The sequence below is a fragment of the Mustela nivalis genome (genome assembly GCF_964662115.1).
Source record: "Mustela nivalis genome assembly, chromosome: X".
In the NCBI taxonomy this organism is placed as follows: domain Eukaryota; kingdom Metazoa; phylum Chordata; class Mammalia; order Carnivora; family Mustelidae; genus Mustela; species Mustela nivalis.
This window is the reverse complement of record NC_139040.1, coordinates 102,140,723-102,155,717: the sequence shown is the minus strand read 5'-3', so window position 1 is coordinate 102,155,717 and position 14,995 is coordinate 102,140,723. Positions and strand designations below refer to the sequence as shown.

General features: G+C 35.9%; 1 protein-coding gene across 1 annotated transcript in view; it reads left to right on the top strand.

The window, feature by feature from the left end:
• The window catches only part of CFAP47 (cilia and flagella associated protein 47), a 525,406-nt gene that overhangs the window by 407,294 nt on the left and 103,117 nt on the right, over positions 1-14,995 (top strand). Inside the window, exons 55-56 of the mRNA XM_082717915.1 lie at positions 443-547; positions 4,540-4,696. Of these exons, the coding sequence (XP_082574041.1) occupies positions 443-547; positions 4,540-4,696 (262 nt within the window). The remainder of the gene's footprint in view (positions 1-442; positions 548-4,539; positions 4,697-14,995) is intronic.

The window sequence follows — 14,995 nt, the reverse complement described above, 5'->3', positions numbered from 1 at the left end:
CTTCCTTACATCTATGCTTACAATCAGTTCATCTCTTTTGACATCATCAGGGCTAAAAGTTAGGTTCTCGGTGGTTTCACGTGTATCTTGGGATTTATAAGCTATAGGTTCTTTAAAAAACGTGCTTATTTCTATTACTTGGGGTTCTTACTCAGCTTATATGGGGTTCTTACTCAGCTCTAAAGATTCATCCTGATTTCCTTTTATAAAGCGAGTAACTCCATGTGGTCATTGCCTGGAGGAAGAACATGGGGTAAACACTACTAAACACTGTTTACTGTGGCCATTATACCAGTCTTCACCAAGCAGACATACTAAGAATGGGTAGCACATACAAGGCAACACACTAATCACACGAAAATCAACCTGCCATATACCTAGCATGCAAAGATCCTGGCTCAAACAAAAGCATTGATTTTTTTTTCTCTCTGAATTTACATAGCTGACCGTCTCTCCTTACTCCATTAAAGAGGTATCAGTTCACTTTTTTCCTTCGGCTCTTGGAAGAACTGGTCATCAAGTTTCTATCACCTTCTGCTGTACTCAGGTATAATAGACTATTCTTGGACCAAGTCAAGTTCATTAAATTTCAGAATCAATAAATAAGTCTAATTCATTCACTTGACGTATTTTGTAAGCAAAACAAGTTCATTGTAAATTATTAATTAAATCAACTTTTGGAAATGCAGTATACATTGTGCATGTGGAGGCATCTAAAGAAGGCATTTTTAAATCCTTAGATTACTTGAGTGAAGGTGAACATACAACCAGATTTTAATGGAAATGCCATTTTGTTAGCATTTATGTTAATTTCCTGACTTAATGTTTATTCATATTTTCATGAACTTAAATATGAAACTGTAGAAAATGTGATCTTACAAATACTGTATTATTCTTTCATAGTATTTCATCTGTACAGTGTTACTGATTAATAATAATTTTTTTAACACTGTATTTTATTTTTTTTTTTTAATTTTTTATTTTTTATAAACATATATTTTTATCCCCAGGGGTACAGGTCTGTGAATCACCAGGTTTACACACTTCACAGCACTCACCAAAGCACATACCCTCCCCAATGTCCATAATCCCACCCCCTTCTCCCAAACCCCCTCCCCCCAGCAACCCTCAGTTTGTTTTGTGAGATTAAGAGTCACTTATGGTTTGTCTCCCTCCCAATCCCATCTTGTTTCATTTATTCTTCTCCTACCCACTTAAGCCTCCATGTTGCATCACCACTTCCTCATATCAGGGAGATCATATGATAGTTGTCTTTCTCTGCTTGACTTATTTCGCTAAGCATGATATGCTCTAGTTCCATCCATGTTGTTGCAAATGGCAAGATTTCATTTCTTTTGATGGCTGCATAGTATTCCATTGTGTATATATACCACATCTTCTTGATCCAGTCATCTGTTGATGGACATCTAGGTTCTTTCCATAGTTTGGCTATTGTGGACATTGCTGCTATAAACATTTTTTTAAAAGAAATAATAGTTAAGGGGCAACTGATGACTCAGTTAAGCATCTAACTCTTGGTTTTGGCTCAGGTCATGATCTCAGGGTCCTAAGACCAGGCCCCACATTGGGCTCCACACTCTGCACAGAGTCTGCTTGAGATTCTCTCCCTCTGCCCCTCATCCTGTTCACACACGCTCTCTGTCAAATAAATAACTTTTTAAAAATAAACAAAAAACAAAAATAATAATAATTAATAATTTTTTAAGCATCTCTAAACTTGCTACATGCCATTCTAAGAATTTTATCAACTCATTCTCACCACAGTCCTGTGGTAAAACTATCAATTCATTTTATGAATCAGGAAACGGACACAAGGAAATTAAGGTCAGGGCAGCTAGTAAGAGGTTTAACTTGGACCTGAACCCAGGACATGTGACTTCAGCCTGTCTTCTTGACTGTTTTTTGCAGCTACCTACAGACTATTATAACTCTCTTACCCCCGATGAAAATTTTACATAACTTTTGACAATTATTATTACTTTTTATTTCTTCAAGTGTTATGAGGAGGAATGTAAATGGAGATATGTGCTTTAAATCCTACAGGACACCAATGAGCTTACAAAACATGCCACCTGAGAGGCAATGGAATCAAATATAATATAGGGGACCCCATGTCAGTACGAGACCTGTGGGTGACTGGAATATCCTCCTTTCCAAGAAAATGTGTAATTTGCCTTCAGAAGAAAAAATCTGAGGCTATTAAATTTCTTACATGATGACTGACTTTTACATAAACTGAAGCAATGTTCTGGAAGTATGCTTGATTCTCATAAATATTAAAAATAAAAACAATGATCTTTTTCATACAGAAGAAGGAAAGTATAGTAGAGATTATTTCTTCCACAAAAATACTTTTAATAAGGCAGAAATATTTTTTAAAACATTTATTTATATATTTTAGAGAGAGAGAGAGAGCATGCAAGCAGGGGTGGGGACAGAGGGAGACTGAGAGAATCTCAAGCAGACTCCTCACTGAGTGCGGAGCCCACTATGGGGCTCCACTGGGGTCCTCACAGCACTGAGATCATGACCTGAGCTGAAGTCAAGAGTTGGAGGCTTAACTGACTGAGATACCCAGGCACCCTGGAATCGGATATTTAAAGGTTGTGCTGTGTCTTCTTTCAAAAAAGTTTGAGATAAATATGGGCGAAAACATTATTATTTTTTTTTTAATGCACATGATTGTTTGGATACTTTTTTAAATTCCCCTCTCTGAACCCAGGGATAATTTAAGCAATGCCAGGGCAGTTGTTGGATACTAGTGTTCAATAATAGTGGGATGTGGTTTAATTTAGAAGCTCCAATATTCCAGGCCACTTGGTGAAACCTGAAAACATGGCCTTCTTGTTTTTGTAGTTCAGCTCATTCCCAGTGGCTTAAAGTAACTTCATGGCTGTCATCCAGGATTGATTTTTATTAAGTAGCCAAAATAAGTAATTAATGTAAAAAAAAGTTGTGAATATAATTGAACCCTGTTGCTTGATTCTGGTCATTCTATTGTGTGGAGACAGGACATTGTAAGTGAAAATATATTGCACTTGTATTCTGCTAGTAGAATCTCTAACTAAAAGAAGTGCAGGCATTTGAAGATACGTACAGATAAAATTTACCTTTAATCCTTCCTATGCAGAGACAGCATTTTATGGGTTTACTGTCACCAACTGTCCTAGTTTAAAACAGTCTTAAATGTTTCCCTTTTTATTGGAGGCTTGGACACATCTATGTAGTTTAAGAAATTATAAACTAGGTTATTGTTTGTTGGTTTTCATTTTGTGACCTCTTTATTCATCTGGAACGTTAGCAAAGTTTTCAGTGCAGAACAGAATCACAGTCTGTTGTGCTCTCAGGACTTTTATTCTAAATGAACACAAAGGAAACATTTTCACACTGTTCAGCAGGTTTATGAAACCCAGATAAGAACAACAGCTACATGCAATCTCCTTCATGTAATTTTTGAGCCATTCTTCCTTGTCATGTCATAACAGAACATACACTGCCCTAGGCAGTAGGGATAAATACTGTGGCGTGCAGGTATGCATGCTTCCTTTTTTTTTTTTTTAAGATTTTATTTATTTATTTATTTGACACAGAGAGAGATTACAAGTAGGCAGAGAAGCAGGCAGAGAGAGAGAGGGAAGCAGGCTCCCCGCTGAGCAGAGCCTGATGCAGGACTCAATCCCAGGACCCTGAGATCATGACCTGAGCTGAAGGCAGAGGCTTTAACCCACTGAGCCACCCAGGCACCCCTGCATACTTCCTTTTAATGGGACTTCAATCTGTGCCTCACCATCTCATCCTTCATGTGATAACCATCTGCATTTCATTTGAAAATCACTCTAGGATTTTGGAAACTTCATGCAGTGTTTACTTTCCAGTTTGCTAGACAAACTGATTTTTTTTTAAATTTTTTATTTTTTATAAACATATATTTTTATCCCCAGGGGTACAGGTCTGTGAATCACCAGGTTTACACACTTCACAGCACTCACCAAAGATTTTTTTTAAAAAACCCTGAGAATAAATACAAGGTTTACATTAGGATTTCTCTTTGATATTGCTATAAGTAACCTCTTATGCATAGAAAGGTGTTCCATAGTTGAGTATTAATAATCTTTTGCCCTCTTTTTTTAGTGCAGAAATACATTGAATATTCAATAAAATCAAAAGGAATTTGGAAAAGAAAAAATATATAATGATGCAGATTAAATATTAACAACAAAGTTTTTTTTTAATATAAAGATTCATTTATTTATTTTAGAAAGCACATGAGCAGGGGGGAGGGGCAAAGAGAAAGAGAGAAGCAAACTCTCCACTGAGTGGAGCCCAACATGGGACTCCATCTGAAGACCCTGAGTTCACAACCTGAGCTGAAATCAAGAGTCAACTGACTGAGCCACCCAGGCACCCTGCAATATTTCTTATCTACCAAGGTTTTTATGCATATTACATTTATTAAGTGTTGCAAATAAAATGTATGTAATTAGGATATATATGTCATGCATGTTTATCTTTAAACAGTTTAAAGAATGGATATTCTACCTCTCTGGAGTAGGACTGTTCCCTCAGCCTATAGACGTAGAAAAAGTAACTACATACCTCCGTCTTCATTCATCTATTGTTATACCTTTCCAAAATCCCACCAAAGAAGATGTTTTGGTCAATATTATACTAACAAGTAAGTTGGATTTTTAAAAATATATTTTACATATGTTATTTTGTAATCAGTCAAACTTATTTTCTCACAAAATCCAACCATATTAGGGGTAATGGACAATTTAGAGATCCATTAGCTATTTCAATAGCATTACTTTATAAAAGAGAAAACAAGGTATGAGAGATGAAATATCTTGGCTGAAATCACAACTTATAAATGGTGGAGCTAGAATCAGAAATTAGAAATCTATGTACCAAGTCAAGTTCTTCCAATTTATCTGTAAAGCCAAATATGTAAGGTAGTAGATTTGTAAGATTCTTATGACATGACCCAAACATGCCAATGCTTATTCCTTCAAAGTTTTTAGGGATTCTAGTATTCTGGTTCTTTTTTTTTAAGTTTTAATTCTCTTACAGCTAACATACAGTGTTGTATTAGTTTCAGGTGTACAATATAGGAATTTAATAATTTCATACATCACCCAGTATCATCATCATATAAACATAGGGGTGCACGTGTATCCCTTTGAATTTGTGTTTTTGTATATTTTTTAAAGATTTTATTTATTTATTTATTTAATCAGAGGGAGAAAGAGAGTGCTAGCACAAGCGGGCAAAGTAGCAGGCAGAGGCAGAGAGAGAAGCAGGCTCCCCACTGAGCAAGGATCCCGACAGGGGACTCGATCCCAGGATCCTGGGATCATGACCTAAGCCAAAGGCAGTGGCTTAACCAACTGAGCCACCCAGGCATCCCAGTATTTTTGTATTTTTGTGGTAAACACCCAGTCGTGTGATTACTGGATATTAGGGTACTTCTAATTTTAGCTTTATGATTAACATTCATACTGTTATCCACAGTGGATGCACCCTCTTCATAAATAACATATTTGGATTAAATTTCAGTTGTAGAAAACTTGGGGTTTTTTTTTTCATGTAATATTGAAGATACATGTTTTTAAATTAGATTATGTGGGGTTTCTGATCACTTTTTATTAAAAGACCAAATAACGAAAGTCTGAAAATCATTACAAGTTTTCTGAAACACATTTTAAATCTAATATTAGACATTACTAATTTTATCCTTTCAAATGTTATTACTACATCTACTAAAACTACTACTACTACTACCACCACAATTCATTGTATATAGCTCAATTGTTGGGCCAGAAGAAATGCATGCATGTTAAGGTTTTTGATATAAATAACCAACTTGCTCTCCAGGATGGTTACACTATTGCAATTTGTGCTGCTCTCAAGAGTATATTACAGACCGTACTTCTGCCTATAAACTCTGACCAGTACCATTCTCCATAATCTTCATCATCTGATGGAGGCAAAATCGTATTTTATCATGATTGCAAATGACTGTTTTTTTGATTAATGCTGATACCGAACGCTGTCATTTACCTGTTGATATTTTCATCTTTCCTAATCGTCTCCTCCTGCTCTTAGTATGAAATAATTAAGTAAAAATTAAGAATATAATGTCATCTATTGTATAATTCCCTTGTGAAAACTTCGGTGGTGATGAGAGACATGCCAGTATTTACTAAAAGTTGATTGTAGACTCAAGGAAGTCAGCATTTTAATATGGAAAAGATGTGAGCATATGTAGAGTCAGAAAGAAGCAGCCAGGGTTGAGCGGAAGTTAAAGCTGTAAAGGAGTTGGGGCTTAACTGATGGATAAGGCTCTGGGAGGACTAAGCTCAGGCTTCAGGTGAAGGAGGGACATTTCTCCCTCTGGACAGGTAGAGATAGGATAAAACAAATGTGACTGTAGATAAATTGTTAGGTCTCAGAGGCACTTGGGAATTAAGTGCATTTTTGCTTGTGTTTTTATCTGCTGGGAAAAGGGGATAGAGTAAGAGATTTGATGAGTGGCCCAGTGGTTTGAAATAATTGTTGGAGGGAATGGAGGATGGAGCTGACAGAATAAAAATATGAAACATATTGTATTTGGTTGGGATTGGAAACCACAAATTTAGAGAGGCACCAAGAAAATATGTGTTTGTGAAGTTTGTACCACTTCCAGGGCTCAGAATTTCTGGTATGGGAACAGCACACAAGGCTGATAAATTGATCTGTTCAAGGAATAGAATTTTCAAGGCAATTGCAGCCAGATCACTCCTTAACTATGAGAATGTTATAAAAACATATTGGATTGAGATTATTAACATTAGAAATAAATTATGAAGTAATTTGTGGCTTCTTGATTTTCTTTAATTGGTCTAAAATGCTCTTGCTATGTAACAGGAAAAAACAGTAAGCTTGACAATGAAAGATTTATTAGTCTTTCATATTTTAAAACAGTCTCTTTTAAGTAAACTCCTTCTCTCTTGAGTAAAAGTTCAGACCCTCAGGTTCTCCCCCTGCCTTCAACCTGAGGAGAAAGAAGACAACAACCTCTGTTATCTTCTTTTCCTTCACTTTCTCCTTTTCCTTTATGAAAATATTTCTCTTTTCCTTTTCTTGATAATGAAGTTTCTCTTTTTCTCTGTCATAACCTCCTCCCTCTTTCTTTTGTGGGTTCAGTTTTTTCTAGCTACCATGTTCTTCTCTTCTTGCATTCGTATTCCTTGGTGAGTGGGCCTCAACATTTGGCCTGAATTGTTGAAGGGCCATAAGGAAGCGTGACTAACAAAAGACAAAAAAATTCAACCCGTATGCCAAATATACTTATTTTAAAAGGTACAAAATTAATAGCTTCTTATTTAAATATTTACAAATGTCTTAAAATTACTTCATGATATACAATCCCTTGCTATCTTTCAAAAGATGTCGGTGTTTCTGTAGATACTACACAATTCACAGAATTCCCTTAGGGAGGTTGATAGCAAGACTTCATAATACAGCGCCAAGCTGGTGGTTGCTCAGTGAGAGAGGTCTCACAGTATTTCAGATCCTGCATTCCTGATTTTTCTTTCGATAGACAGATGGATATATAAGATATATATGAAAAGATAGCTTTCAAAATGTGCTATTTTTTCCAAGAAGGCAACATTTTTAGAATTGCAGACTCATTCTCAAACTTTTATATTGCCAGTTCTCTAATGTCTTTTCTTTTGCTGATATATAGCTGTTTCTATTTTAATCACTTATCTCAGAAATGTTGCCCTTTGACATTTTCAAGGATCTTTTAATTCTATTTAATTAAATTCATTAATTCTATTGTATGTTGTCTCTTAGTTTTTTCAGTTGAACATTACACAAGGCAAAGTATTGAAAAGATTGTATTTCAAGGGTCTGTTCATATCTTAATTCATGCCACCTTTAAATGATAAAAGAGGTAGATGACTAGAGAGGAGATGGCCTAAATGCTCAGAGAATGGTCAAGACTTCTTCAAAGGAGACCATTAATGAGTCCCATGAGGAGCAGGATGCTACACAAAACCTTCAGATAGCCTGGGAAACTTGCGTTCGTTGTACACTCACTTGGTACCACGTTTGAATTCTGTAAATGTGACTATACTCAAATCTTTAAAAAAAAAAAAAACTCTGAGAGGCTTCTCAGATGTGGAATCTGAGGCTTAGAATTTTCTCAAAGCCATAGAGTGAGTTAGTGATGGAACATTGTCTTGAACTCATCACATCCATCTGTCTTCTCCAGGGCCACCTAACTGACATTCTAACTTGTTTGCTTACAGATGGTGCTTATAAATCCCCATACCGATAAGGCTCTAAAGAATGGTGCTTGCTTCTCTGCTTGCTTCCTGCCCTAAGATCTCAGGGAAAGAGACCTCCCTTTCTCCAATCAAAGGACCTCAGGAAATACCTCTGACTCCCATTCCTTTTGCATTTTCTCAGCTCTTCAGGTCCCTCCTTTCTTTTTTGACTCTGCCATCAAACCCTGGCTCTGCCTCCTCAACACATGCTTGGATTTCTTGTCTTGACCTCCTTGTTCAGCCTGGACATGTACCCTTGTTCAGTGACTGCTATCAATGGACTCAGTTCCCACAGTCCTCTCTTTTCAGTAATTATGCTGTCCCCCCGAATCCCTGCTCTCAAATTTTCTACTCTACTTAGCCAGAAATAAAGATGAAAAAAGGAAAGATATCCAGGAACTGATCTGAGTCAAAATGTTCGAAATTAGGACCTGATGAATTTAGGAACTTAAGGACACATCTCCATTATATATATGTGTGTGCCCTTGCTCATCTACCCACAGTCCAAACCTGCTAATCTGTGCTCAGTAATGGCGGAGGTTACATTAACTCATAGCTTTATTCTTAACTAAATGAGTGTTTCAAAGTTGGCATATTTGTTGGTAGAGCAGGAATTTAATCTTTAGTCACTATTATGTGTATTGACATTCTGTTTTATGCTGAAAACTGTCATACACACATTTCAAAATGACTGTATCTGCAATATACATACACACATACATGTATACATTGTGTTCTGATCTCATGTGATATTCTGTTTGTGAAATCTCACTATGGGTTTTATACCTAAAAGTTACATATATGAATGAAGCACTAACTAATGCATGTGAAGTAACAGTTTTCATTTATTTTGTACTAAAATAGCTATAGTCTTGAGATTATTCACTCTCTCTGCTGAATTCAAATTTAAATGCAGTATTAGTGATTTGATTCAAATGTATAAGTGTAAGTGGATTCTTTTCCAGACATTAATAGTTTTATTGAAGTATAAAACAAAATAACATAGGGATAAAAGTGTACCTACCAATTATCATATTAGTTTTACAAATTTCAGCTTCCATTTTTGAAGGTTGATTGATGTAAACAAAGTACTGTGTTGAGTTGTTGTTGACTCAAGGTTAATTATGACCATCATGTTCACCAGCAGTAAAGGAATAAAGCACACAATGTAGCATAGTTATGACCTGTTAATGATACTTACAGGATGGGGAGAGGCAATGTCTAGTGCATTTGATTTGACATGTTAGAATTAGTTTATGAAAATCTTGTCCCTGGAGCCCTCTTATCTAACGTACCTCCAGAGTTGAATACATATTTATGTTCAATATGTAGTGATCATTGTATATTTCCAATCAGAGTATGCATAGCTTTATGTATACATAAAAAGAGAGAGAAATAGGTATAAGAAAAACTCCCACACTCTCAAATTCTCTCCCTAATTAAGAAAATGTACTAAGTATTTCAATCAATAAATAAATATTATTGGGAAACTTGAGATTGGTGGGCAGTTGGAGTGTCAGATATGCAACAATCTCTTCATACCTTGGTTTAATTGGATTGTTTTAGTTTGATTTGCTTGTAGCAAATAACTAATGGTTTTTTTGTATGGAAAGTTAGATACAAAATTATTGTTGTAGCTGCTTAGCAGAAAAGTAATATGAGATTCAACTTGCTTATAATTAATTTTTTGTTTTTTTACTTTAGACACTTTTTAGGAGACTTGATATTTAGAACTCCTTTTTTCTTGTTTAGTAGATCTTAAAAGTCAGTAACTAATAATTGGGAACTTACCAAATTTATATTCCCAGGTCCACACTAGGTTATTCTGATTCATTATGTCTGGGGTAAGACCCTACCAGCATAATTTATTCCAGTGTAGATTGTTACAAGACTATACTTTCAGAAGCATTGCTCTTTACACAAAGGTCTCAAAATATATTTTAAAATCATATACCTCAATTAATAAATATTTCTCAAATACACTTCAATATGCATATATTTACTTATGAAATATATACATGTAGCATTATCATCTCATATACTTAATGTCAGAGCTTATTTCCTTTTCATAGAGAATTAAGTACAATTTATGTTTTTTTAATGCCCCAATAGTTCCTTTTACACAAATTCCATTTTCTTTTTTCTTTTTCTTTTTTTTAATATCTTAATTTTATTTTATTGTTTCAATATTTCAAGATTCATTGTTTATGCACCACACCCAGTGCTTCATGCAATACATGCCCTCCTTGATACCCACCCCCAGGCTCACCCAACCCCCTACGCTCTCCCTTCCAAAACTCTGTTTGTTTCTCAGAGTCCACAGTCTCAAGCTTCATCTCTCCCTCTGATTTCCCCCAATTCATTTTTCCTTTCCTTCTCCTGTTGTCTTCCATGTTATTCCTTATGTTCCACAAGTAAGTGAAACCGTATGATAATTGACTCTCTCTGCTTGATTTATTTCACTCAGCATAATCTCTTCCAATCCTGTGCATGTTGATACAAAACTTGGGTATTCATCCTTTCTGATGGAGGCATAATACTCCATTGTATATATGGACCATCTCTTCTTTATCTATTTGTCCGTTGAAGGGCATCTTGGTTCTTTCCACAGTTTGGCGACTGTAGCCATTGCTGCTATGAACACTGGGGTACAGATGGCCCTTCTTTTCACTACATCTGTATCTTTGGGGTAAATACCCAGTAGTGCAATTGTAGGGTCTAGGGTAGCTCTATTTTTAATTTCTTAAGGAATCTCTACACTGTTTTCCAACGTGGCTGCACCATCTTGCATTCCCACCAACAGTGTAAGAGGGTTCCCCTTTCTCCACATCCTCTTCAACACTTGTTGTTTCCTGTCCTGTTGATTTTGGCCATTCTAACTTGTGTAACGTGGTATCTCAGTGTGGTTTGAACAAATCCATTATAAAGATAATAAAATGTGCTTTCATTAAAGCTATAGGACTGTATTTTTAACTTTATTTTTTTGCCATTTGGTCTTCAATTTTGTCCCAAGATACAACTTTTTTTTTTTAAGACACAACTTTTTATTTTGGAAAATTTCATAACTATAGAAGAACACAGTACAATGAAAAGTTCTATAGCTTTCATATACATTCCTCTGCTTTGTCAATTGTTAATTTAGGGAGGAATTTGCTTTATACCCCATCTCTGTCTACCTATAGATACATAATTTCATCTCTAAGGCATCTATGGCCTTAGAGAAAGGACTTTCTCTGGCATAACTACAAAGCCAAAGCCATATCATACACATAGATTTAATACAGATATATTAATATTTAATATATACTCCACAGTAAAATTTCTCCAGTTGTCTCAAAAATGTTCCTTATAACTGAAAAATTTTATCTTTTTTCCAATCTGGGACCTGATTAAGAGCTGTGCATTGCATTTGGTTATCAGCACGGGAGTTTTGATCTGCTCCATTCCTGACCTGGGCTGGTTCACTCCTCCTGGGGCAACCTGGTGGTCTCCTGCTCCTGGGACATCACCATATTGATGCCGAACTTAGTGTGCACACCTGATTGGCATACCACACTACAGCCCAGAACTCCTGGGCTCAAGCAATTCTCATGCCTCAGTTTCCCAAGTAGCTGGGGCTACAGTTGCGCACTACCAGATCTCTTAAGTTTCCCTTTAGCTAAAAATTTCCTCCCACCTTGTTCTATCTCTTATAATATTGGCATTTTGAAGAGTCCAGGCCAGTTGTTTTATAGAATATTGTACATTGTGGATTTCTTCCCTTTTTTGTACAAAAAGTTCTGTTTCATAATTTCATATTACATAATTTAGAGATTATTCCATGTTAGGACATATAGAACTACCTAAATATAACAGCTTTGTAATATTACATTGCATTGATATACTTTTATTTTGTCTTTGTTTCTTCATTACTCAATTCTGACTAACATTTTGGGAAGAAGATCACTTACTGTGTCCTTATTACAATACATCACAAAGTCCCATCATTGGGACTAAGTGTAACCACTTGGTTAAGGTTGTGTCTGCCAGATTTGTATATTGTAATGGTCATCTTTCCCCCTTATAGCTAATAAATAATTGGGAGGGTAATAATTTGAAGCAATGCCAATAACCCCTTCCCTTACAACCTTTCTGTTGTTGAAACATTTTAGTATCCCTACTAGTATCAGTCACATCTATCATCCTTGCTGTTTTTTTTATTAGCTGGAGATTCTTGTATTAAGGGAAAAAATCTTTTTCCTCTGCTTACCTCCACCTCCCCCTTTGATTTTTAAGTGTGGGTACAACTTCATGGATTTTTTTTTTTTGCTTTTACAGCTCAGCTTTTATTATTTTCAAATCCCCATCACATCACATCACATTTATTCACAGAATATTTAATGTATAAAAGCATATGGGGATCTAAATTCAAATGACATAAGCTGTGTGACCTTGGGCAAAGAACTTTTTTTTTTTTTTTTTTGCTTCTGCATCTTCTAACACACTGGGAAATGCACCAGGTAATCTCTAAATTTGGTTTTAACTAGTGATTTTGTGATTCTTTGGCTACTGAACATGTCTTGTCTGATGGCCCACACTTTATTCAGGGGAGGCTGCTTGATTTCTTTGTTTAAAACAATGTCGTTACCATTTCATTTCTAAGTAATTTCCTGGAGTCTGGGAAAACAAAAACAACAAATGTTAACAGAATTGTTCTTGAAACCTATCTCTTTCTTCTCTGGATTTCTCTGTATCCAGATCTCCAATAGGACCTTATGGCTTTTAAGAGCAATCAAAAAACAAAAAAAAGCAAAAAACAAAAAAACCCCACAAAACCACCTTAGTGGTTTTTTTGCTTCTGCATCTTCTAACACACTGGGGAATGCACCAGATAATAGTCAGTTAAGCATCCGAATCTTGATTTTGGCTCAGGTCATGATCTCAGGGTCATGAAATCGAGCCCCTCATCAGGCTCCATGCGTGGCGCAATATCTGTTTGGATTTTCTCTCTCTGCCCCATTCTCTCTCTCTCTCTCTCTCCTTCTCTCTGTCTCAAGTAAATAAATACATTAAAAACAACAACAACACTCCCTAAAGCTTATGTTTGTACAAACCCATAGCTCTTATATCAATAGGAAAAAAAAAAATCTCTTACTGCTTTGCCCTTTTCCTCTTGTGTTGAGGACTGTTGAACTTGTTTACTGAGTTTTTGAATTACAACACATTTTTATTGGTTTTGAGAAGACATTCAGAGTGGTGCCAGAGCAGACTAGAAAAGGGCAGAGTAAGACCCTCTTTTTTTCCCGCCTCCATTTTTCTTTCCATTATTGATTTCCTCCAGTCAAAAGAACATAATCTGTATGATTTAGCTTATTTTCAATTTGTTGAAGTTTGTTTTATGACTCAGGATATGGTCTGTCTTAGTGTATGTCCCATAGGAGCTTGAAACAAATACGTATTCTGCTGTTGTTTTATGGAATGTTCTACATATGTCATTTAAATTCTGTCAATTAATTTTGTTATTTGAGTCCTCTGAATCCTTGCTGATTTTCTGACTAGTGGTTCTGTCAGTTGCTGAGAGAGGGATGTTAAAGCACCCAGCTATAATGGTGCATTTGTTTATTTCTTTTTTCAGCTCTATCAATTTTTGCTTCATGTAAGCTAAGGCTCTGTTATCTGTTATAAACATGTTAGGATTATATATCTCCCTCATGTATCAGTATTTTATATTATGCAATGCCTCTCTTTGTCTCAAGTAATTTAATTTTCTCTGAAATTTACTTTATATGATATTACCATAACCATTCCTATTTAATTAACATTTGCAGGATACATCTTTTTCTATCTTTTTTCTTTCAAACTGCCAATGTCCCTAAATTTGAAGAAGTTTCTTGTGGACAGAATATTGTCAAACCATTTTTGTTCATCCATCCATGCATTCATTCATTTGTTTAGATAAACTCTACCCAGGCTCCCCTTTCTCTCAGTGTGCTACCCAGTAAGAGAATCAGAGTGCTGCCTGTGCCTATGAGCAGGAGCTAGAAGATCAGCTTCCCTCCTCTTTTTTTTTTTCTTTTTTTGTCTACCCATCTTAGCTGATCTGGGTTCAACGGTTCTGCAGTGTCTTGTCTAGTGTATGTACCAGGCAATATAGAAACCAGGAACTTGGGGCACCTGGATGGCTTGTTCGGTTAAACATCCAACTCTTGATCTCAGCTCAGGTCTTTATCTCAGGGTCATGAATCCAAGCCCTGCATAGCCTCCTTTAAAAAAAAAAAAAAAAAAAAAGAAAGAAAGAAAGAAAGAAAAGAAAAGGAAAAAAAAGAAACCAGGAACTCACCACCATGCTGTTCCTCAAGTTACCTTTTTTCTTCCCATGCACTCAAAGTCTCCCCAGACTTGTCTGTTATGTCACGTCTGACAAGTTTTAGTTGTAAGATGGAGAGCCTAGGAGGAGTGGATCTACTTTGTCTTCTTAGGTTGTTGTTTTTTTTTTTTTTAATTATTAGTAGTAGTTATTATTCTTTTTTTAAAAGATTTTATTTATTTATTTGACAGACAGAGATCACAAGTAGGCAGAGAGGAGGCAGAGAGAGAGGAGGAAGCAGGCTTCCTGCTGAGCAGAGAACCTGATGTGGGGCTCGATCCCAGGACCCTGGGATCATGACCTGAGCCGAAGG